Source organism: Schistocerca cancellata, chromosome 7 (assembly GCF_023864275.1).
Source record: "Schistocerca cancellata isolate TAMUIC-IGC-003103 chromosome 7, iqSchCanc2.1, whole genome shotgun sequence".
Classification (NCBI taxonomy): Eukaryota; Metazoa; Arthropoda; class Insecta; order Orthoptera; family Acrididae; genus Schistocerca; species Schistocerca cancellata.
The window spans coordinates 359,215,855-359,241,579 of record NC_064632.1 but is presented as its reverse complement, the minus strand read 5'-3'; the positions used below and the strand labels follow the sequence as shown (position 1 = coordinate 359,241,579).

General features: G+C 46.2%; 1 protein-coding gene across 1 annotated transcript in view; it reads right to left on the bottom strand.

Moving 5' to 3' along the window:
- Positions 1 to 237: 237 nt before the first annotated feature.
- LOC126092602 (CCAAT/enhancer-binding protein gamma-like) overlaps positions 238 to 25,725 on the bottom strand; it is a 64,040-nt gene continuing 38,552 nt past the window's right edge. Inside the window, exon 4 of the mRNA XM_049908300.1 lies at positions 238 to 385. Within this exon, the coding sequence (XP_049764257.1) occupies positions 264 to 385 (122 nt within the window). The 3' untranslated portion in view covers positions 238 to 263. The remainder of the gene's footprint in view (positions 386 to 25,725) is intronic.

Below are 25,725 nucleotides of genomic sequence, written 5' to 3'. Positions count from 1 at the left end.
ATCATATAATGGTGGTACTTTTTTTCCAGTGACCTTCTAACTGAATTCATTAGTTGGAAACTAAACATCTCTGACAAGAAAAGGGAATGAATATGTGGAAGTAACAGCTCTGTTGATATCTTCCCCATACTTTGTGAAGACAGTATCTGTTCTACAATATGTACCGTTCTTCTTAGTATCACATTTGAAAACTACAGTGTAAATGGAAATTCATTTTACAATACTTCTTAACCCTTACTTCTTGTGTGTTCCCTGATAAAATTTTACTCAAGCTGCAAGGGATCACCTTCCTGTCTAGACTGAATATGTGGTATCTCTTCCCGGGGTCCATCAGCCAGAAGCTCTTCTAAGTCAATGTTCTCCATTTTCACGCCATGTGCTGAACCTTTAAACGAAAAACAAAACAATTAGGTGATAAATAATAACATCTGTCATAGCTAATCAAAGTGAAAAGCTGATAAAAGAAGTAAGTACCTGGTTCATGGACTGTTGCTGATATGAAGTAAGTGTCAATTGAATCTTATGCAGTAATACAACAACTATAGACGAATCTGCAACTACTTAGTTCTTTCAAGGTTGCAATATTATTAACTTCTCAAGGTCAGATGCTCCCCACAGGTTCTGTGTTACCTTATTTGTGCTGATCACTCCTTAGACTTACAACATGTTAAAATGATGGAGGGATAACTCCACTATTTGCTAACACAATCATTCAACTTCCTTGCACTCTCACAGTTACTGAGAGCACTATTTAACATTATACTTAACAAATATTTCAACAGAGATCAGTTCATGACATTTTTCACAGTGATTGTTGTGAACTGACGTGTTGTACTGCACTAACAGTTCATCTGAAGGGACTGTATATGTGAAGCTGTCAAGCCTACAGGGAAGAAACATTTCATTAGTTTCGAAACTACTTCATTTTCAGCAAATAAATTATAGAATTACAAATTTGTGGCTAAGCAAAGGAAGATTAGGATTTACCACCACATTGACAATGTGGTCACTAGAGCTGACGTGCAATTTCTGTTTAGGGGGAGGAATTGAGAAGGAAATCAGGTGTTTCCTTTTCAGAAGGATCATGCTGATATTTGTCTTAATCTATTCAGGGAAAACATGGAAAACCTAAACCTGCATGGCTGTACCGAAATTTGAACCATGATCCAACCAAAATTAAGTGTAACGCTACCAGAAGAACCCCCAGGAAGGAAATTCATTACTTAAAACTGGGAGGACAAACAACTTCCACAAAGAAAATCAAGGATGGACATTACACCCTGGACAAAGAGTGTGGGTGGGTAAATTTAGTGGGAAGGGCTGAAAGCTGGGGTCAGTCCGAAAAAAATAACGATCACCATGAACCCCCCCCCCCCCCCTCCAAATACGAAGGATGGGCAGCTATAACAGAGCAAACAACAAGGGATAAACCTGGTATGGCCAATATAAAGACAGCAAGGATGATAGATTCCTGCTGGGAAGTGCAGAGGGAAGAATGCCACGTTGTGGGAGCTTCCTTAATTGCATGAAGTTTATCAGACAGTGGTAGTCACCAAGAGTCGGCCCATGAGTAAGCAAAAATGAATTTGATGTGAAGCTGCAAATCCATCCCCAGAGAATGGGGTAGGTGACTACTGCAGCCACCGTGACGCACGCCCCCCCCCCCCCCCCCTCTCCCCGACCCCCAGCCAGCCGACAGCTGAACGACCGACCAACTCATTTCCCGGAATACACCCATAAGCAGGAACCTAAAGAAAATCAACTGAACCAGCAGCATGGTGAAGATCAAAGAGCAGATCATGACGGAGAGACCCAGCGGCAGCTGGAAAAACACCGGGTGATAGTCTGAAGGCCATTCATCTAGTACATCACAAAATTCAGGTGAGGGAGGACCTTTTAATTAAGCAGAGGGCCCATTAAATGGCCATGGGTTCTGCAGGACACAACCAACACATGGGTGTTCTGCCCAATGTAAGACAAAGACACACACCACCATATTATTGGCAGAATTAAAGCCATCAGTGTAAAAAAACACTAGCATCCCAAAACTCTCGTTTTTTTTTTTTTTTTTTTTTTTTGGTTGGGTTTAAGGGCGCTCAACTGCTGAGGTCATTAGCGCCCAGTCACTGTTGTTTGAGCACATGGAATCTGGTAAAACTCAAGGGGATGGAGGGGACACCAGAAGGACCCGACAAAGATGCAGACAAAATAAGTAAAAAGATTAAATGTCCTTGGACAAGCCAGTTAAAGTTATAAAACGCAGAATACGAGCAGCTGCTCGAGCGTCATCAGCTAAAACATCCGGTAAAGTAGATGGCAGGGACAGGACAACACGAAATTGACTAAAACGGGGACACGACAATAAAACATGGCGCACTGTTAATGCCTGACCACAAGGGCACTGCGGGGCTGGGTCACCGGAGAGCAGGTAGCGGTGGCTAAACCGGCAATGCCCAATCCGCAACCTGGTCAGAAGGACCTCCTCGCGCCGAGATGGTCGGGAGGATGTTGTCCAAGCAGTTGGTAGCGGTTTTACTGCCCGGAGCTTGTTTCCTTGGAGGGATGACCAAGCATCCCACCACAACGACACAAGCCTCTTACAGACATCCCCACGAACGTCGGATGACGGGACACAATGGGAGGCTGGCCGAGGCAGGAGGACTGCAGCCCTGGCTGCAGCATCCGCAGCCTCATTCCCAGGCACTCCCACATGTCCGGGAACCCACAGAAAGCTGACAGAACCACCATTATCAGCCAAAGAATGGAGGGACTGCTGTATCCGTTGTATCAAGGGATGGACCGGATAGGGAGCTCCAAGGCTCTGAAGAGCACTGAGTGAGTCAGAGCACAGTACATATGATGAATGATGGTGGCGGCGGCGGGCATACTGAACGGCCTGATGGAGAGCAAAAAGCTCGGCCGTAAAGCTGGAACACTGGTCGAGGAGCCTGTATTTAAATGTGGCGGCCCCGACGACAAAGGCACAGCCGACACCATCGTCAGTTTTGGAGCCATCGGTGTAAATAAAGGTGTGACCGGCAAGTCGAGCACGAAGTTCGGCAAACCTTGAGCAATACATTGCAGCCGGAGTACCATCCTTCGGGAGTGAGCTGAGGTCGAGATAAATATGAACCGGAGCCTGGAGCCAAGGTGGTGTCGGGCTCTCACCCTCTCTGAAGGTGGTAGGGAGGGCAAAATCCAATTGTCGAAGCAGGCGACGGAAGCGGACTCCGGGGGGCAGCAGGGAAGACACATACAACCCGTACTGACGGTCGAGAGAATCGGCGAAGAAGGACTTGTAAGTGGGGTGGTCGGGCATAGACGACAGCCGGCAGGCATACCGACACAGCAGTACGTCGCGCCGGTAGGTCAACGGTAACTCGGCAGCTTCAGCATAAAGACTCTCGACAGGACTAGTGTAGAAGGCTCCGGTCGCAAGACGTAACCCCCGATGGTGGATGGAGTTGAGCCGGCGTAAGAGGGACGGCCGAGCGGACGAGTAGACGAAGCTCCCATAATCCAGCTTCGATCGGACTATGGACCGATACAAGCGAAGCAGGACAGTGCGTTCCGCTCCCCAAGATGAACCGCTAAGAACTCTGAGGACATTAAGGGAACGTGTACAACGGGCCGCCAAATAAGAGACGTGTGGAGACCAACACAGTTTCCTGTCCAACGTGAGCCCTAGAAACTTAGTTGTGTCCACGAATCGGAGAACAACGGGACCGAGATGTAAGGATGGCGGAAGGAACGCTTTATATCGCCAAAAGTTGATACAAACCGTCTTTTCTTCAGAGAACCGGAAGCCATTTGCCACGCTCCATGAGTAGAGGCTGTCTAGACAACGCTGAAGGCAGCGCTCCAGGAGGCATGTTCTCTGGGCACTGCAGTAGATCGCGAAGTCATCGACAAAGAGAGAGCCTGAGACATTAGGTGGAATGCAATCCATAATGGGATTGATCGCTATGGCAAAAAGGGCTACGCTCAAGACGGAGCCCTGAGGCACTCCGTTCTCCTGGAGGAAGACGTCGGACAATACGGAGCCCACACGTACCCTAAACTTTCGTTCCGTTAAAAAGGAATCAATAAAAAGGGGCAGGCGACCGCGTAGGCCCCACCTGTGCATAGTGCGGAGGATACCTCCTCTCCAACAGGTGTCATAAGCCTTCTCCAAGTCGAAGAACACGGCTACCGTTTGGCGCCTTCGCAAAAAGTTGTTCATGATGAATGTCGACAAGGTCACGAGGTGGTCAACAGCGGAGCGGCGGCGACGAAAGCCACATTGGACATTAGTAAGGAGCCGTCGAGATTCAAGAATCCAGACTAACCGAGCATTAACCATGCGCTCCATCACCTTACAGACACAGCTTGTAAGAGAAATGGGGCGGTAACTAGAAGGAAGGTGTCTATCCTTCCCGGGTTTGGGTATAGGAACAACAACGGCGTCACGCCAACGCATGGGGACTTGACCTTCGGTCCAGACGCGATTGTAGGTACGGAGAAGGAAGCTTTTGCCCGCCGGAGAAAGGTGTGCCAGCATCTGAACGTGAATGGCATCCGGCCCCAGAGCAGAGGACCGGGACAGTGCAAGCGCACGTTCGAGTTCCCGCATAGTAAAGGGGGCATTATAGGTTTCCAGATTCAGCGAGTGGAAGGAAGGTCGCCGAGCCTCTTCTGCCTCTTTCCTGGGAAGGAAGGCAGGATGGTAATGGGCGGAGCTTGAAACCTCCTCGAAAAAGCGGCCAAAGGCGTTGGCGACAGCCACCGGATCAACAAGGACCGCATTACCTGAGGTCAGGCCAGGTACCGAGGAGTGGGCCTTAATGCCCGACAGCCGGCGCAGGCTACCCCAAACGACGGAAGAAGGAGTAAAACTGTTAAAGGAGCCGGTGAAAGAGGCCCAACAAGCTTTTTTGCTGTCTTTGATGACTCTACGGCATTGCGCTCGGAGTCGTTTGTATTCAATACAATTCGCCAACGTAGGATGGCGGCGAAAGGTGCGTAAAGCACGTCGTCGAGCACGGATAGCGTCCCTACAAGCCTCGTTCCACCAGGGGACGGAAACGCGACGTGAAGAAGTAGTACGAGGAATGGAACGTTCGGCAGCATGGATGATAACAGCCGAGAGGTATTCGACCTGACTGTCACAACTGGGAAAATCGTGGTCCGGAAAGGTTGCCAGGGATGAGTAAAGTCCCCAGTCAGCTTTCAGTATGTTCCAGCTCGAAGGACGTGGGGATGGGGTGTGGTGCAGGAGACGAACGACACAGGGGAAGTGGTCGCTCGAATAGGTGTCAGAAAGGACATACCACTCGAACCGACGGGCAAGAGTGGTAGAACATATTGAGAGGTCCAAGTGGGAGAAGGTATGAGTGGAGTCCGAGAGGAAAGTCGGGGCGCCGGTATTGAGGCAGACAAGATTGAGATGGTTGAAGACATCTGCCAAGAGTGAGCCTCTTGGACAGGATGCAGGAGAGCCCCAAAGGGGATGATGGGCATTGAAGTCGCCAAACAATAAAAACGGCGGGGGAAGCTGAACGATCAGGTGCATCATGTCAGCCCGACTAACGGCAGACGACGGTGGAGTGTAGATGGTACAAACTGAAAAAGTAAAAGCAGAAAGAGTAATGCGGACAGCTATTGCTTGGAGTGGGGTGGTCAATGGGATGGGATGGTAATAGACGTCGTCCCGAATGAGCAACATGACCCCACCATGAGCTGGGACACCGTCCACAGGGGTAAGGTCATACCGCTCCGAGGTATAGTGGGTAAAGGCAATACGGTCAGTCGGGCGCAACTTGGTTTCCTGGAGTCCAAGGACGAGCGGACAGTGCAGGCGGAGGAGCAGTTGTAATTCCTCCCGATGAGATCGAATACCTCTTATGTTCCAATGAAACAACGCCATCGCTAGTCAAAAAGTTGTGGGAACGAGACGGGGGAAGAGCTGGTCACCTCGACGGCCGCGGAGGGCCAGGTTGCGAGGGAACAACGCTACAACCGACGGGAGGCGGATCCGGTTCCATCGACTGGTCGCCAGCTGCGGCCGCTGTCCCTGGTTGTGTAGGAGGGGCAGCATCATTTGCCGACGAAAGGCCAGCTGAGCGCCTGGCAGCAGAGCGTCCCGGCGAAACTGAGGACGGCCGGGAGCGGCGACTCACGGATGGAGCGTCAGTCGAAACGCGCCGGGGTGGAGAGGGGGATAAAGATTTCTTCTTGGAGGCCTTCTTGGAAGGCCGAGGAGGCACAGGGACGGTGGGCTGGACCCGAAGAAGGTCCTCACGCGCGGGGTCCGTTTTGGAACGCCGGACCTCGGAAGCCGGGGTCCGGAACGTTTCCCCGATGGACGCCTGAGAAGAGGATCGCTTCTCAGGTGGCGTGTGGGGGGAAGGAGGAGGAAGGATGGCCCCTGGGGCAGAGGGGGTGGGGGCCACGGGGGAGGAGGATTTGGAAGGGAGGGATTTGGGAGGCGGAGGCAGAGCCCCCTGATGGGCGGAGGAGGCGGAGGGGGGATAGGAGAGGGGTGAGGATACCGCGGAAGGAGTGGACACAACTGAGGCAAATGAAGTGGTCAATGGCACGGGATGGAGGCGGTCGTACTTCTTCCTGGCCTCAGAATAAGACAGCCGATCCAAAGTTTTGATTTCTTGTATTTTCTTCTCCTTCTGATATGCGGGGCAGTCTGAGGATCTAGGCGAGTGGACGCCAGGACAATTAACGCACCGAGGTGGTGGGGTGCATGTATGTTCCTCACGAAGAGGACGGCCACAATCGCCACAGAGGGGCTCAGCCTCACACCGTGACGACATGTGCCCAAAGCGCAAACACCGAAAACAGCGCATAGGAGGCGGAACGTAGGGTCGCACGTCACACCGGTAGCACATTACCTTTACCTTCTCTGGGAGAACGTCCCCCTCGAAGGCGAGGATAAAGGCCCCAGTGTCGATGCGACGGTCTTTGGGGCCGCGCTGGACTCGCCGGACGAAATGCACGCCTCGGCGCTCCAGGTTGGCCCTGAGCTCCTCATCAGATTGTAGCAGGAGGTCACGATGAAAAATAACCCCCTGCGTCCTATTGAGTGCCAGATGTGGGACAATGGAGACTGGGATGTCCCCTAGGCGGTCGCACGCCTGGAGCGCCGCCGACTGTGTGGCGGACGTGGTCTTGATAAGTACGGACCCTGAACGCATCTTGCTGAGAGCCTCGATTTCCCCGAAGATGTCCTCAATGTGCTGAACAAAGAACATGGGCTTGGAGGTGGCGAATGTCCCCCCATCGGTCCGAGAACAGACTAAATAGCGGGGGAAGTACTTCGCTCCAAGCCGGCGGGCCTGTCCCTCCTCCCATGGAGTGGCCAATGGGGAAGGGGCAGGAGAACCAGAACCAGAAACGGTACTTTTTCTTTTAAAAGACTCGGCCGCAGAGCGACCCGATACGTGGTGACGTTTCATCTGCGAAACGTCCGCCCCGATACCACCCACTCCGACCAGGGGCTCTCCCCACGGGCGCCACCCAGCCGCAGCAAGGGCCACCTGGCAGGATGACCATTGCCGGGAGTCCTGATGCCCCAAGGAGACGGGCATCTACTCCTTGGCCGACGTGGGGAGGGTGCAGCTCAGGTATCGGCAGTACGATCCCTGTGTTGTCAGGGGGCTACAACCTAGAGGGTACATGACGACCCCACCACAACGGGCTGGCTACCGTGCTGGATTTCTGGTGCCATGGAAAGTCCATCATGATCGCTGGTGCAGATGGAGACGCACTATGGGCGTAACTGGGACAACCCAAAAGGCGTTTAGGCCCAATTTGAGCAATAGTGGGTATGGTTACGACGCCGGTGCAATGCTGAGTGCCAAGGTCTGAGTGCACTTAGGACCAGTGGTACACCACGTAAGGTGTCCTTCCCCAAAAGGCTCGTACTTCTGTAGAAATTTAGAAAAATGGAGGTCAAACCCCAAGGGGGACCATCACATGGAAGGCCGAAACGGTTGAACTCCTTTTAGTCGCCTCGTACGACAGGCAGGAATACCTCGGGCCTATTCTTACCCCGGACCCGCAGGGGGGCCAAAACTCTCGTAACAGTGGGCAGAATAAATAAAAGAACACCAGCAGAACTGTAGAGGCTTCTGCACCCTGGAAGAGATCCATCCAAATCTGGGGCTAAGGAACTAACCAAGGGGTAATGATGGGAGAGAACATAGAGAAGAGGACAAAGACAGAAGACAGAAATCAAGACAGAGAGAAGAGAGGAGGAGCTCAACTGTTAAACCTAGCCAAGGGTAGGCAGCAGGCAGGCAATGCCCCGAAGCCTTGAAAAGAATAGAATAGGAGGGGTGAGCCGGGAATTGACTGACTGACTGACTGACTGACAGAGGGCTTATGGAACCAAACGGCAAGGTTATCAGTTCTGCGATTCTGAATTTACTTCCAGAAGAAAGAGGACCAGTCAGGGGAATCAAACTATAAAACAAGGAAGTTAAAACACACACACAGTAGAAGGCATAAAACGTTAGCCCAAAACTAAAAACCGGAAAAAAAGCGTTCTGTCCATGGGGAGTGGTCATGGGGTCCCAGACCGAGAAAACTGGCAAAGAGGCCCCCAACCACTACCACCCTGGCCCTGCTACAGGAGTAAACGAAAACCTTATATCTGGAAATAAAAACCACTTTCATAGAGGAAACTGAGGACCAGTTCAACTATCTGTGAATAAAGGAATCTGGAAGACTAGCACAAAAGGCCAAAAGAAGGGGACATGCCACCAATGTGTGATATCATCAGTCTGGCTCCACAACCACATTGTGGGGTGGTTCATCACACAGGAGGAAGCAATGGGTGAGCCTGTTATGACCAATCCAAAGACAGCATAAAACAGTAGGCTCCTTCTGAGAGGAGCTGAAGGAAGAGCGCGAAACACCAGTAGTATCCTTGATTGTGCAGAGTTTATTACTGAGAGCAGTAGTGCATCAAATGTCGTTCCACTTTTGGGCAAAAAGAGATCTGACATCAATCCACATTTCTGCAGCTGGAGTCATGAAAGGGAATGGATGGTAAATATCACTTTCTTTAGCCAGCCAGCCAGCCAGCCAGCCAGTTCATTCCCTGGGATGCCCACATGAATTGGGGCCCAGAGAAAGACAACAGAACAGGCAGCATGGCCATGGGAGGAGGAAAGATCATGGATAACAGAGACAAAAGGATAACGAGAATAGCACTAGTCCATTGCCTGCAGGCTGCTCATTGAGTCTGCACATATTAAAACACTGTGGAGGGAGGCCCGAATAACAAAATGGAGGGCCCTGGTAATGGCTAGCAGCTCCCGGCAATAAATTGCATTCTAACCCAGTAGGAGACGTGAAAGCATACCCTGCTTTATCTATAGTCTTGAAAACATCAGTGTAGAAGATGGCAGCACCATGGAACTCTGCCAAGATGGAACGTACAAGATGCTGGAAGACCATAGGGGAACACAGACCTTAGTACCCCGGAATAGGTCGGTCCTAATCTGTGGTCTAGGCACCATCGAAGGGGGGGTGTGAGAGGAAATACACAGGGCACATTCCAGTGAGTGGAGATGGAAATCCTGACAGGAGGGGGCAGAGAGGGGGGGGGGGGGGAGGTGAGATGCATTCCAACCAGCAATTCTACTTGTGGGTGGTGATTAGGTGGGAGACGTCCCACACTTGCAAAGAGAACAGGGGACAAGAGATGGCCGGGAAATCTACAAATGACAAATGCATAAGAAACCAGGAGTTTGCTTCATTGTATTTGTAGAGGGGGAATCACCGCTTCTGTGAGGAGACTGTCAACGGGACTAGGGCGAAAGGCACCAATAGCCAGAGCATCCCACAATGGTGAACCCCAGGAGGTGGAGAGCATTAAGCTTCCGCATGCATACAGTCTTCAGGTGTCGAAAATGGGGCAGCCACGTCAGCTTTTTATCAAAAATAAGGCCCAAGAAACAGGACTGCACTTACAACATCTAGAAGCTGGTTGCCTAAACAAAGTTCTGGATCAGGGTGTACTGTGGGTTGATGACAAAAATGCATAACCTGCGTTTTGGAGGTAAAAAACTGGAAGCCATGAGAGACAGCCCTCTAGAGCAGAAAAAACAGTTAGTTGGTGGGGTGCAAGGGCTACTTACATGAAGAGGGCAGCCACAGTAACCACAGACGGGAGTGGTGTCACATTGTGAGGGCATGTTTCCGAACTTGAGACAACAGGATCAATGCATGGGAGAAGGAACGTACAGTTTCACGTTACATCTGTACATCATTACCTTGACCTCGGACAGGGGTATCCCCCTGAAATACGAGGATGAAAGCACCAGTGTCTACACTGTGGTCCTTAGGGACTTTCTGGACATGGCAGATGAAATGAATGCCATGTGGATCCACATTAGCCCTCAGTTCATCATCGGATTGTAGGAGATGATCCCTATGGAAAATTATACCCTGAGTCATATTGAGTGACTTATGAGGAGCAATAGTCAATGGGATGTCTCTTAAATGGTCACAGGCACAAAGGGAAGGTGACTGACTGGCATAAGGTATCTTTATAAGGAGAGAGTCAGATCTCATCTTGATTAACAACTCAATTTCACCGAACTTTTCCTCAATATGTTCCAAAAAGCAAAGGATTTTTTTGTGGGGTTTTAGGGCGCAAAACATCTAAGGTACGATGCGCCCAGTATAGGACCATAGAATGCTGGGACAGTGAGGGTAAAAAACAGTTGTTAGGTCCAATACCAAAAGGAAGAAAAAACAAATCTAAAACATCAAGACGTTACGGAAGAGTATCTAAAAGATGTTGACAAGACACCAGAGTCACCAGGTTGAAATCAAATCTCTTGTCATATTACTGCCTTTAAAAAACTTAAAACGCGAGCCACAGCTCGCATGTCATCTGCTAAAATGTCCAGCAAAGCAGGCGGCAGCTCGACCCTGAGACATTAGTGGCTAAAATAGGGGCAGAGGATCAGGAAATGTCTGTCTGTTAATGGCTGGCTACAGAAAGGACAGCTGGGAGCAGAGTTGCCACTCAACAAGTGGTGACTAAAGCGGCAGTGCCCTATTCGCAACCGAGTTAACATCACTTCCTCATGGCAAGATGGCCAGGAGGAGGTCTACCAGGCATTTGGGAGTGTTTGTTCCCATGAAGGGAGCACCAACTGTCATGTCAAAGTGACATGATACACCAATAGAGAAAAGTACAAATATCTTGCGAAGGAACAGAGTACGATGCGGGCCGACCAAGATGGACTGCAGCCTTGGCTGCAGCATCAGCAGCATCATTCCCAGGCACACCAACATGGCCAGGAACCCACATGAACAACACTTGTGCTCCCCCATCCAGGAGCAAATGGAGGCAGTCCTGGATCCGTCAAATGATAGGGTGGACTGGATCAGGATCATCTAGACTCTGAAGGGCACTGAGGGAGTCAGAGCAGATCACACAGCGAGTGAGCTGGTGCCTTTGGACATAGTGAACAGCCTGATAGAGGGCAAAAAGTTCTGTTGTAAAAATTGTACATTGGTCAAGAAGCCGGTGTTGAAATTTATCAGCCCCAATGACAAAAGCACAGCCCACACCTTGGGCGGACTTGGAACCATCAGTTTACAAAGATACGCTATTGGCAAGTTGTGAGTGAAGTTCGAGAAATTTGCAGCGATAGATCAGCTCAGGAGTCGAATCCTTCGGGAACGAGCTGAGGTCAAACCGAACACAAACCTGTGTGACGCCAAGGTGGTGAAGGGCTCTCCCCCACTCAGGAAGTGGCAGCAAGTGTGAACTGCAGCAGCTGAAGCAGCTGACGAAAGCAGATGCCGTGAGGCCACAGAGAAGAAATGTACTGGTGGTCAAGAAGGTCATCAAAAAAGGGTCAAAGGTTGGGTGGCCTGGCATGGAAGAAAGCCGACACGCATAATTACTGAGTAGGATGTTGCACCGGTATGACAGTGGTAGTTTACTAGCTTCTGCGTAAAGACTCTCAACAGGGCTAGTATGGAAGGCACCAGTGGCGAGGCAGATCCCCAAATGATGTATTTAGACGGTGTAAGAGAGACAGCCATGCAGAGGAGTAGAAAATACATCCATAATCCAACTTGGAGCGGACAAGAGATCTCCCCAAGAGGTACCACTTAATACATGAAGGACATTTAGGGACCAGATGCAGCGTGCAGCCAGGTAGGACACGTGGGCAGACCAACTGAGTTCCTATAGAACGTACGCCCTAAGAACTTCGTTGCATCCATGAACGGGAGAGCATTTTGGCCCAGTTGCAAGGACGGTGGAAGAAACACCTTGTACCACCAGACAATGCTGAAGACAGAGCTGCACGAGACACGTCCGCTGGGAGCTGCAATAAATAGCAAAGTCGTCAACGAAAAGAGAACCAGAATTGCCAGCTGGAAGGCAGTCCATAATGGGATTGACGGCTATGGCCAAGAGGACGACACTCACTACGGAGCCCTGAGGCACCCCATTCTCCTGTAAAAAGGTGTGGGATTAGGAGGAACCCACATGTACCCAGAAAACTCCGTCTGTTACAAATTCCCGGATGAAAGTGGAAGGCCCCACATGTGCATAGTAAGTAGAATGCCTGTCCACCAAGAGATATCATAGGCTTTCTCCAACTCAAAGAAAACAGCCACTGTTTGTCGCTTCTGCAGAAAATTATTCACGATGAACGTCGATATGGTGACGAGATGATCAACTGCCGAGCGGTGCTTTCGGAACCCACACTGAGCATTAGTGAGAAGATTGTGTGTCTCTGCCACCACACCAATCAACCATTGATCATGCGTTCATCTTCTTACAAACACTGCATGTAAGGGAAATTGGATGATAGCTGGAAGGAAGAGATTTATCTTTACCAGGCTTATATAGGGTAACAATAATAGCTTCAAACCAAAGCATGGGAAATACACCATCAGTCCAAATACAGTTGTAGGTATCAAGGAGAAAGCGTTTTACCACAAGAGGAAGATTCTGCAGCATGAGGACGTGGATTGTATCAGGCCCAGGAGCAGAAGACCTGGATGAGGAAAGAGCGCGTTCGAGCTCCCTCACAGTAAAAGGAGTATTGTAGCATTCTCGATTCAAAGAGAGAAAAGAGATTGCACGAGCCGCCTCTGCCTGTTTCCGAGGAAGGCAGGCAGGATGGTAGTGGGTGGAGCTTGAAACCTCCGCAAAGTACTGGGCCAAAGCATTGGAAACATCTACAGGGTCAACTATGACGTTTCCCACCACAGTCAGACCAGGGATCAGGGAGTGCACACAAAGCAAAGGAGTTGTGTTCTGGCAAAAGTCTTCCCGTTGGTCCTGGTCGAGACCAGCAACCACGGAAAGGGATTTGCCCCAAGCCGGCAGGCCTGGCCCTCCTCCCACGGGGTGGGCACCGAGGGGTAATGCCAAGAAGGCAGAAACAGGAACTGGGACAGAACCATGCCATAGAAGACCAGCTGAGAGTTCAACATATTTCACGTGCCAAACATCCGCCCTGGTACCACACACTTCAAAAATGGGTTTGTCTTGTTTTTGTTTTGTTTTGCTTTAAGGCGCAAAAAACAACTGGGGTCATACGTGCCCAAGTCAAAACTATAGAACATGAACACAGAGAGGAGTTAAACAACTATACTTCAGTCCCAATTGACAGAATAGAACACAGCTAAAAACAGGCATGTGGAAAAAGGGCTAAAAAAGACACCACAGAGAAATGGGAGTCCGAAACTAAAAATTAAATGGCCTTCGCAGTACTGCTTCAGCAGATAAAAAGTAAAATGTGATCAACAGCCCGTGCGTCATTAGCTAAAATGGCTGATAAATCAGGCGGCAAACCCAAGGTGGAATGTAAATGGTTAAAAAAAATGGCATTCCATCAGGAAATGGTGGACAGTTAAAATTTGGGCGCAATGTGTACAAAGTGGTGGGGTAACGCCACTGAGCAAATGACGATGGCTAAAAAGGCAGTGCCCAATATGCAACCAATTTAAAATAATCTCCTCCCGGTGGGAGAGCCAAGAGGAGGTAGTCCAAGATGCTGCGAGAGGCTTAATAAACCAAAGCTTATTCCCATGAAGGGAGGACCATTGGTGAGGTCAAAGGGACACCACCTCCTGACAGGCAGCAATGCAGAGATCATCAGAGGGGATATAGGTACTCGCAGGCTGAGGTGTGAGAACTGCAGCCTTGGCAGCAGCATCAGCAGCCACGTTTCCTGGCAAACCAACATGACCAGGAACCCACAGAAACATGACACTGGCTCCATGAAGAGTGAGTGAGTGACAGTTTTCCTGGACCCGCTGCACTAAAGGATGAGCAGTGTAAAAGCACAGACTTCAGAGGGCACTGACCGAGTCTGAGCAGAGGACACAATTGAAAAGGCTGTGTCGCCGGATGTACTCCATGGCCTGATATGAGGGGAAAAGCTCGGCTGTAAATACTGAGGACTGTGCCGGAAGCCGATATCGAAAGACACGGATGACAATAACGAAGGCACACCTGACCCCACAGTCGGCTCAAGAGCTATCAGTGCAGACAAAGGTACTATCGCCAAGTTCCATAAGAAGAATGTGAAAATGGAGGCAACAGACCAAGGCTGGAGTAGTGTCCTTAGTAAGTGAATGAAAGCCAAACTTAACATGGGCCACTTCATGAAGCTAAGGTGGTGAAGTGTTCAAACCCCCTGGGAAAGTTCAGGTGCTGTGAAGTTAAACCGCCATAGCAAGTGGCAAAGGCAGACTTCAGGAGGTAACAGAGAAGAGATACAAGCCTCATACTGATGCTCAAAGGAATCATCAGAGAAGGAGGCATACGAGGGGTGCCCATTCATGACAGACAAACAGCATGCATACCTGCTGAGGAGGAAGTCACAACGGTAGGACAGTGGTAGTTCAGCAGCTTCAGCACACATACACTCAACCAAGCTGGTGTAAAAGGCACCCATGGCCAAACAGATGCCACGATTGTGGATAATGTTGAGATGGCGTAAGAGGAATGGTCGCGCAGACGCAGAAACAAAGCACCCGTAGTCGAGCTTCGAACGGACAAGGAACGAGTACAAACGGAAGAGGGTGGTTCGATCAGCAGCCCAGGAAGTAATATTGAGGACACGTAGGGCATTGAGGGACTGCGTATAATGGGCTGCCAGGTAAGATACATTTTTTATTTATTTTTTTATTTACGCGTTGAGTTCCATATGACCAAATTGAGGAGCAAATCTCTGTCAGTACATGAAATTACAACATAAAAGTAATAACAGATAAAAATAAATGTTTATAATCCGAAAAAAGTCATTCCATAAGTTTAAGTAAACACTATCAACAATACAATAAGAATCAGCTTAATTTTTCAAGGAACTCCGACAGACTAGAAGTTGTGACCTATGAGGAAACTCTTCAGTTTCGATTTGAAAGCACATGGATTACTGCTAAGATTTTTTAATTCGAGTGGTAGTTTATTGAAAATGGATGCAGCAGTATACTCCACACCTTTTTGCACAAGAGTTAAGGAAGTCCAATCCAAATGCAGGTTTGATTTCTGCCGAGTATTAACCGACTGGAAGCTGCTTGTTCTTGGGAAAAAGCTAATATCGTTGACAAGAAATGACAGTACGGAATATATACATATTGAGATGCCAATGTCAAAATACCCAGACTCGTGAACAGGGGTCAACAAGAGGTTTGTGAACTTGCCCAAACCACCTCTTTCAGACCCAAAAATATCTTTTAGAATGGGAAGAGTTACCCCAAAATATAATACCATACAACATAAGCGAAAGAAAATAAGCAAATTAGACTAATTTTTGGGTTGAATGATCACTCACTTCTGATACTGTTTGAATAGTAAAAATGGCAGTATTAAGTCTCTGAACAAGATCCTGAATGTGGGCTTTCCATGACAGTTTACTATCTATCTGAACACCTAGAAATTTGAACTGTTCAGTTTCTCTAATCATACGCCCATTCTGTGAAATTAAAACGTCGGGTTTTGTTGAATTATGTGTCAGAAACTGTAAAAATTAAGTCTTACTGTGATTTAGTGCTAGTTTATTTTCTACAAGCTGTGAACTTAGGTCGTGTACTGCACTATTTGAAACCGAGTCGATGTTGCGAACAACATCCTTTACTACCAAGCTTGTGTCATCAGCAAACACACATTTTGGAGTTACTCATAATACTAGAGGGCATATCATTTATATAAATAAGGAACAAGAGTGGCCCCAACACTGATCCCTGGGGCACCCCCCACTTGACAGTACTCCACTCAGACCCCACATCACTGCTGTTATCAACATTGTGAATAAAGACCTTTTGCTGCCTGTTGTTAAAGTAAGAGATGAACCTATTGTGAGCTACTCCCCGTATTCCGTAACGATCCAATTTCTGGAGCAATATTTTGTGATCAACATAATCAAATGCCTTAGTTAAATCAAAAAATGTGCCAAGTGTTTGAAACTTTTTGTTTAGCCCATCCAGTACCTCACAGAGGAAAGAGAATATAGCATTTTCAGTTGTTAAACGACTTCTAAAGCCGAACTGCACATCTGATAGCAAATCGTGTGATATAAAATGGTCAATTATCCTTACACACACACACATCCTTTTCAATAACTTTTGCGAACACTGATGGCATAGAAATAGGTCAAAAATTATCTACATTATCCCATTCTCCCTTTCTATAAAGCAGCTTTGCTACTGAGTACTTTAATCGCTAAGGAAACTGACCATTAATAAATGAAAAATTACAAATATGGCTAAATACAGGGCTAACATGTGCAGCACAGTACTTTAATATTCTGCTAGACACTCCATCATAACCATGAGAGTCCTTAGTCTTCAGTCATTTAATTACTGACTCAATCTCCCTCTTGTCTGTGTCACAGAGGAGTATTTCAGACATAAATCTCGGAAAGGCATTTGCCAAGAAAGTTATATGATTTTCTGTTGAAACTAAATTTTTATTTGATTCACCAGTAGTGCTCAGAAAATGATTGTTAAATACTGTACATATATCTGATTTATCAGTAACAGAAATATTTTTAATGTGAACTGACTTTATATCATCAACCTTGTGCTGCTGACCAGACACTTCCTTCACAACTCACCATATGGTTTTAATTTTATCCTGTGAATTAACTATTTATTTGCATACCACATACTCTTTGCCTTGCTAATAACATCTTTAAGCACCTTACAATACTGTTTGTAACGGGCTACTGTAGCTCGACTGTGACTACTTCCAACATTTTGATATAATTCCTGCTTTGTTCTACAAGATATCCTTATCCCACTAGTCAGCCACCAAGGCTGCCTATTACTGCTAGTGCCCCGTTTAGAACATTCTAATGGAAAGCAACTCTCAAAGACCACGAGAAATGTGTTAAGGAAAGCATTTTATTTATCATCTATGTTATCATCACTATAAACATCCTGCCACTCTTGTTCCTTGACGAGGTTTAAAAAACTCTCTATTGCTGTTGGATTAACTTTCCTACATAGCTTGTAATTAAATATGACATTGGTTTGAGTACAAGGGCCTTTTAATGTTAAAATTTGTGCATCATGGTCTGAAAGGCCATTCACGCTTTACATGGGAGGACCAAGAGTGTTTCCTATCGAGTATGAGCCCCAGGAATTTAGTAGTTTCAATGAACGAAAGGGCAAGAGGCCCAAGATGTAGAGATGGTGGGAGAAACCATTTGTGCTGCCAGAAATTCAGAAAGACAGTTTTGTCAGGGGAAAAGCAAAAGCCATTGTCAATGCTCCAGGAGTTAAGACGATTAAGTCAGTGCTGAAGAAGTCACTCAGAGAGACAGGTCCGTGGAGAGCTGCGATAGATGGCAAAATTGTCAACAAAAAATGGACCCGGAGATGCACGGTGGGAGACATGCCATGATAGGGTTAATGGCGATAGCAAAGAGGACGGCACTCAGGACAGAACCCTGAGACACACTGTTTTCCTGGATAAAGGTGTCCCACAAGGCAGAACCCACACACACCTTGAAAACTATCTTGTAAAAATTCCTGAACGAACCAGGGCAGGTGGCCACAGAAGACCCACATGTAAAGAGTACGGAGGATGCCAGTTCTCCAGTAGGTGTTGTAGGCCTTCTCCAAATTGAAAAACACGGCCATGGTCTGGGATTACCGCAGAAAGCCATTATGACATGGGTGGAAAACGTAATGAGATGGTCAACTGCAGAACGCTGTGCTCGAAATCCACACTGTGAAATTTGTCAGTAAATTGCGAGACTCGAGCCACTATACCAGCTGGGCATGAATCATATGTTCCATCACCTTGTAAACGCAACTGGTAGGAGAGATGGGGCAGTAGCTAGAAGGAAGATTTTGTCCTTGCAAGGCTTACATATGGGTGCAATAACGGCTTCACACCAGCATCCGGGAAATGTGCCCTCCGCTCAGATGCAGTTTTAAGTGTTAAGCAGAAAGTGCTTGCCCACAAGAGAAAGGTACTGCAACATCTGAATGTGGATGGCGTCCGGCCCTGGAGTGGACGATTGGGATGAACTGAGAGCATGATCGAGCTCCCTCATAGTAAAGGCGGCATTGTAGCACTCACGATTCAAAGAAGAGAAGGGTATTGCCCAAGCCACCTCTGCTCATTTCTGACGGAGGAAGACAGGATGATAGTGGGAAGAGCTCGAAACTTCTGCAAAATGGCAGCCCAAGGTGTTTAAGATAGCAACAGGGTCCACAATGACATCATCAGCTACTGTCAGGCCAAAAATTGGGGAATGGAATTTGGTTCCAGAGAGCGGTCGAAGGTTGGCCCACACTACAGAGGAAGGTGTGGAACTGTTAAAAAAACTAGTGAATGAAAGCCAGCAAGCTCTTTTGCTATCCTGAAGAACGCAATGACATTTTACATGCATCTGTTTATAATGAATGCAGTTTGTCAGCATAGAGTGGCAGTTAGAAACATGGAGAGCATGTCTCCGAGCGTGAATTGCATCGCAGCAGGCCTCAGTCCACTAAGGGACTGGGAGTGCGGGGGGTGGAACGTTCTGCAGCAGTTAGGATAATGTTTGTGAGATATTCTACTTGGTCATAACAAATGGGGAAATCTTGTTCTTCAAAGGTCGCTAGGGAATAGTAAAGCTGCCCATCAGCCTTAGGAAGCTGACATTTAGGCATGCACATGGAGGGGGTAGAGTCAGGAAATGGATAGCACATGGAAATAGTCGCTTGCATAGGTGTCAAAAAGAATGGACCACTCAAGACGAGTGTCAACCTGGGCAGTGCACAAGGAGAGGTCCAGATGGGAATAGGTGTGCAAGGAGTCTGAACGGAAAGTGGGTGCTCCAGTATTGAGGCAGAAAGGGTTAAGTTGGTTAATGTGGTCAGCCAAGAGAGTACCTCTCTGACAGGTCCTGGGAGAATCCCACAGGGGATGATGCGCATTAAAGTCACAGAGTAACAAAAATGGGGGAGGTAGCTGCCCAATAAATTGAAGGAAGTCTGCCCTGGTGACAGCACATGACGGAGGTACATGAATGGTACAGACGGAGAAAGTCAGGTGGGGAAGGAAAAGGTGAACTGAAACAGCTTGAAGATTGGTAGTCAGGGAGATGGGTTGACTACGAATGTCATCTCATATGAGCAGCATGATGCCCCCATCGGATGGAATGCCAACCTCTGGGGAAAGGGCAAAATGGATCGATAAGAAATGTGAAAGCCTCAAGTGGTTGTGAGGGTGTAATTTCATTTCCTGAAGACGAAGTGCAAGGGGATGCTGCAACGCTAAACTTTTTTTTACTTATTTCCTGTTGTTCCTGTTGGATCATAGGGCAGCAGTAAAGACCTTCCATCTGGTTCTGTTGCCAGCCAAACATTTCACTTCACTCCACGTTTTACCATATTTCAGAGTGCTTCTTCCACAGTTCTTTCACATGTCTTTTTCAGGCGGCCATGTCTATGTGTCCCTTGTGAGTTACAATCCAGTGCTGCATTTTCGACAGCTCCTTGTTTGCGTATTGTGTGACCAATCCACCTCCATTTTCTTTCCTTTATTTGTTCACGAATTGGTCGCTGGTTTGTCATCGTCCACAATTCGTCATTTGATGTAACATCTAGCCACCTCGTATTTATAATTTGGCAAAGACACCAGTTTATGAAGACTTGCAGCTGGTTTACAGTCATGTTTGTTACCCTCCATGTTTCAGCAACTATACAGAAGGACTGACTGTACGTTGCTACTGAACAAGCGCAGCTTGGTTTTTCTCGAGATGTTCTTATTATGCCAGATGGGATACAGTTGTACAATGGCTCCATTTGCCTTCTGTATCAGACTCTTTACATCCTCCTCTGCCCCTCCATCTTTACAGACAGTACTTCCTAGATATACAAAGGAGTCTACTTGTTCCAATTCCTTTCCATACACTGTTAGCTTTGCTTGTTTTTCAGATCGCTTTCTCATTTCCTCAGTTTTCTGAACATTTATTTTAATGTCCTGCGATTTCTGCTTCCTCTTTCAGTCTTTCCAGTTTTTCTTCCATGTCATGCAATCTTTGCGAGGGCAGACAGATATTGTCAGCAAAGTCAAGGTCTTCAAGCTTCTCTTGCATTTCCTCACTGAATACCTCTTCTCCTACCATCAACAACTCTTTTCATTACACTGTCCAGTACAAACAAGAACAAGGTAGGTGACAGAATACATCCCTGCCTCACCCCAGCATTTGTTGATAGATTCAGTAAGTTTCCCATTGTGTGGCACCCTACATTCATATCCATCATACATGGCTTTAATAATACTTATTATCCTTGATGGTACTCCATATTCTTCTAAGGTATGCCACGTAACTCTCCTATTAAGAGAGTCAAATGCCTTTTCAAAAACAATAAATGTAAGGTAGAGTAAGTTCTGCCATTCTGCACTCTGCTCAAGTATTATATGCAGTGTGTTGATGAGATCAATACAACTTCTATGCTCTCTAAACCCAGATTGCTCTTTTCTCAGTCATGCCTCAATTGAGTCCTTGATACAGCTGAGTCCTTGATACAATTTAGCATCAATCTATAGAGTACTTTACTTGGTACAGATAGGAGGGTGATACCTCAACAGTTATTAAAGTTGGTAGTATCCCCTTTCTTTATCAACTTAATAATCAGTCCTCCTTTCCAATCCTTTGGTATTTTCTCTTCTGACCATATCTTCTCAAACAATGGATGCAGTAGATTTACAGTGGTGTCAGTGCCTGCTTTCAGCACCTCAGATGTAACATTATCCATTCCTGGACCCTTCCCATTCTTTATCTGTTCGAGAGCTATTTTAATTTTAGTCTTATTTGGTGTGTTTACATTGATTGCGTCACTGGCATCTGGAAAATTCCACTGCTTCTCCCCATCCTCAGGGGACAGCGCCTTACAGTAGCACTGTCTGTGCGGGCAAGGTGGTTTGCGTGCTCTGGATCCAGAGGGCTATACCGGAAGTAGCTTAGCTACCAGCAGGGTCACCCATGCCAGATTGGCCGAGGGGGAGGAGCCAGAAGAGGTGTGTCCCACAACGGCCCACTGGTCCTTTTCTCCTATCCCAAGCCTGTACTTACCCTACTATCTCAAATCATAATAAAGGGTAGGGAGGACTCTTACGCATAGGGAAGCCAGCTGCCCTAGGGGAGTATATCCTTAAAAGAAAATCGGGCAAGTCTGGAGGCTTTTAGGTGGCAGCCCCACCACCAGACTAGGGAGCTGTGGGCCAATCACCGGCACTCCCAAAAACAAATGATTAAAGAAACGGCAGAAAAGAACAGCCAGACAGACTCAAATGTGCAATGCTAAAAGCAGCCATAAATCCTATTTGTGGGATGGAAGGCCATGAGTGTTCCATTGGAGGAGAGTCATGGTGAGGAAGAGATGTAGGGGTGTCACCTCGTTGGCTGCCAAGTGACAGCTGGGAAAGAGGCGCTACTACAGGGCACAGAAGCAGGAGGATCCTGGTCCATGGGGTCCACAGAAGCATCAGCTTGCTTGTGCAATCTGTCTATGCTGAAAACCGGTTGTTGGTGCGCATTGGCGACACGGAGGCTGGCCGGGCTAAGGTATCACATGTCAACAGCTGAATTCTTGTGGTAAGGTTTTCAAGTTCAATGGACCTAGTCTGGCAAATGACCAAGACCATGACAACTTGCACACACTTATGTAGTGTTGCACATAAAATAATTTCAGACTAGAAGTGGATCCATATAAAGCAAAATGTCCACCCCAATTGATGGGTGACAACATCTGTATTATCAGCTGTGAGTGGAATGACAGCAGCTACAGACAGTGGCCACGAGAACCAGATTAATAATATTCAGCTACCTCCATGTGATTGGCAGTAGTAGTGACATGCTGAAGTAGCAAGAGGGAAAAGAGCTTTTTGGTTTGTTGGTCTTGGCAGAAGCAAGTCCAGGTTGTTGCAGCTCATACTGTGTTAAAAAAAAAAAATCATCACTTTTGTTCAGTTAGTAACTGACAAACATTCCAGATATAAATATGCAGTACATGGGCCATGGTCTAAATTGCAGAGGAAACTATATTTAATGTCTGTGCAATAAATTTGGTTTTACATATGTTCCCAACTGTTGTAATAAACATTGCTTTCTGCTTCTTAGATAAGAATCTAATTAACTTAAGACTGTACATTTAATAGCATAAGTAATTAGGAGTGTTAGAAAGCAAGTAACCTGGGCAATAAACACACTTATGTCAACAGGGTACCTTTTACACTTGCAGACACTTAGAAATTAAATAATCAAATAAATATAGAGACAGTTTATTAGCCAGATAGCAGCTTGCTTAGCCACCAACAGATTACGACAAGGGTAGTTTTTGTAACCAGAAGTTCCTTGATTTGACAGAGAGAGAGAGAGAGAGAGAGAGAGAGAGAGAGAGAGAGAGAGAGTCTTGAGGAAATAACGGATTAAATAGCAGAGCTGACTTGAGCCATAGTCATAGGGGATAATGGAGAACTCTAAGTGCTTATGAGTAGTGCGCTGTAGGCACTTGCTATTCGTGAGTAACCTAAATAACTGAGGTGATAAAGACAGCAGCTCTTTAAGGCACTGGATGATGCAATAACTGTGACGTAATGTACATATGTTGAACCGAGTTTAAAGAGATATGATTATTTTTCAGAGCAATATATAATGAGATGGGCATTTAAATCTCTCATATCCTCAGCACAAATGGACTCTGTGACACTGCTGGCTGAAGAAATTTACTACACCACATGCCGTGTATTTCTATCATTTTCTACCTTCTCATTGCGAATTTACACCAGCACTAACTACAGCAGTATACCTAGATTGTTCTACATTAACACCACATCACCAACATTTCCTGTATACATGTATCATCACTGCCACAGCCAACATTAGCGTTTACTTGCAGTATCTGCTACAACGTTCTAGCTTCAAAAAATACAAACACCTAGCTGAAATCTGCTGCTGCTGCTGCTGCTGTTGTTGGTCGTGGTTTCAACTTCAGTTCAAAGACTAGTACAATACAGCTCTTTATGCTGGATTATTCTGTGAAAGCCTCTTCACCCTGCCTAACTATTGAAACCTACATGCACTTGCAGTGACTAACTGTAGTGACAAGATACTTCCCTCCACTGTTGCAGAACTGTCGATTCTTTGAGGCCTCGGGCTGTATCCTATCAACTGACCTCTTCAGCATTTTGTGTAGCACCACATTTCAAAAGCATCTACTCTCATCTTGTCTATACTGCTTATCTACATTTCGGCTCCATATGAGGCCACACTCCAGATACCTTCTTCAGAAAAGACCTCTTAACACTAAAGTCAATAATAGATGTTACAGTTTTGTCTTTTTGGAACACTGTTCTTGCTATTGCTGTTGCCAGTCACTTTTTACATCCTGTATTTTGACCACCATCAGTTCTCTTGCTGCCTAAATAGGAAAATTCTATTACACTGACTCATTCTTCTGTTGCTGCTTGGTGGAATGACTATTATTATAAATTGTGTAGAACATCAACAATTTTGTACTTTCTTTTATTTACTTTATTAGACATAAATCTTTTAATCTCTTTTCAAGATCATCCATTCTGTGTAAATGACCTTGCAAGTCCTTTGCCCCTTCTGACAAAATTACAATTTCATCAACAAATCACAAATTGCTTAATGTAATTTATTTCTTCTCCTTGAACTTCCTTTTCCAAATTTCTCTAGTTTCTGTAGAAGTCTTAGGTAACACTTCACTCCCTATATTTTATCCCTGCCATGTTTATAATTTTGAAGAGTATTTCTGCCAAACGACTTCCTTCCTTCTGAGAGATTGTTCTAAGGCAAGTCATAGGGTCAGTATTGTTTCATGTGCACCTACACTTCTCTTTGATCCAAATTCCATTCCCCTGTAGATAATCTGTTTTAGTATTTTATAACCATGGGTTAATATTTAAATATAATTTCCAGACACAACTGGACAACTAAATTTATTTCATCTAGCAAAGGCTATAGCCCCCAATTTGGTTAACAACATCCTACACAAGAAACACAGAAGGACGATCTTGTCACACCTTTCTGCTCCCTCTGCAGTGAGTCTTAACTAAAATCAATTGGTGTACAAGCCCTTATTTAGGAATGCCATTCAACAAATTAGCCAAAACTCTAACTTTGTAACTATAAAACTTCATTTTATTAGGCACAACAACTAAATCTGATTCAAAAGCAAGGCTAAAACAGATTTATTTAGTAATAATGGTGTTTATAGAATCACTTGCAGAGACTTTAATGAATGAAATATTGGTCAAACAAGCAAGACTATAGCAGTTATTCTGACTGACCATGTTTGTAGCTGGAGATGACAACATGTACTAGAGGAAGGTCACAGACGAAGTCCACACAGGAGGGATACATACAACCAAAAAAAGGGGAAAAAAGCCTATTAGAAGCACTTACAGTAAATAAGCATTTAGCTCAAAACCCTCACCTGTTCTAAACAATTAGCTACAGCTAAGCACATCCCCACTCTTAAGCTCCATATGATCCAACCAATTACATACTCCCACACTTCAATTCCAATGACCACATTCATCTCCACGTATTTGTACCATGGCTGAATTTTTGTATCTTAGTAAAATTTATGATATAAAATAAAGTATCACATTCATACAACTTTTGTACTTCAATACTGAGTGTTTTTGCTGTGTACCATGTTTGATACTATCCATATTGTAAGATTTAATTTAACATGTTTTGTGCATAATATGGGTGTTGAATGCTCGATCAGACCTTTCTCACCTATGCTACTACCAAAGGCTCTGAATGTATTGGTAGTATGACTGTTTCTTACATCCTGCTTCCTCCACACAAGCATTTCTTCTAGACACCAACCAGTTTTTTTTTCCCAGCGGTGGCTTAGTAAGATGAAAACCAGTTTGAAAGAAATATCAATAGAACAAAAACATAGTTTTTTCAACCTTAAATATTCCTTTCACATTTCGCCATCTGTGTTCATATTCATACAGCTGCTTCTCTTTTCTCCTAAAATTTCTTTAATGTGTATTTCCCATAGTCATACATGCTTTTATAGGTTGTCACTTCTCTTCCAGCCAGTCCTACTTAATCATTTTGCACTTTCTTATCAATCTCATTTTTTTTAGACACCTGCATCCCTGTCACCTGTTTTATTTGGTGCATTTTTATATTTTCTTATTTTGTCAAATTCAGTATCTCCTGCGATATCAAAGGCTTTGTACTAGGC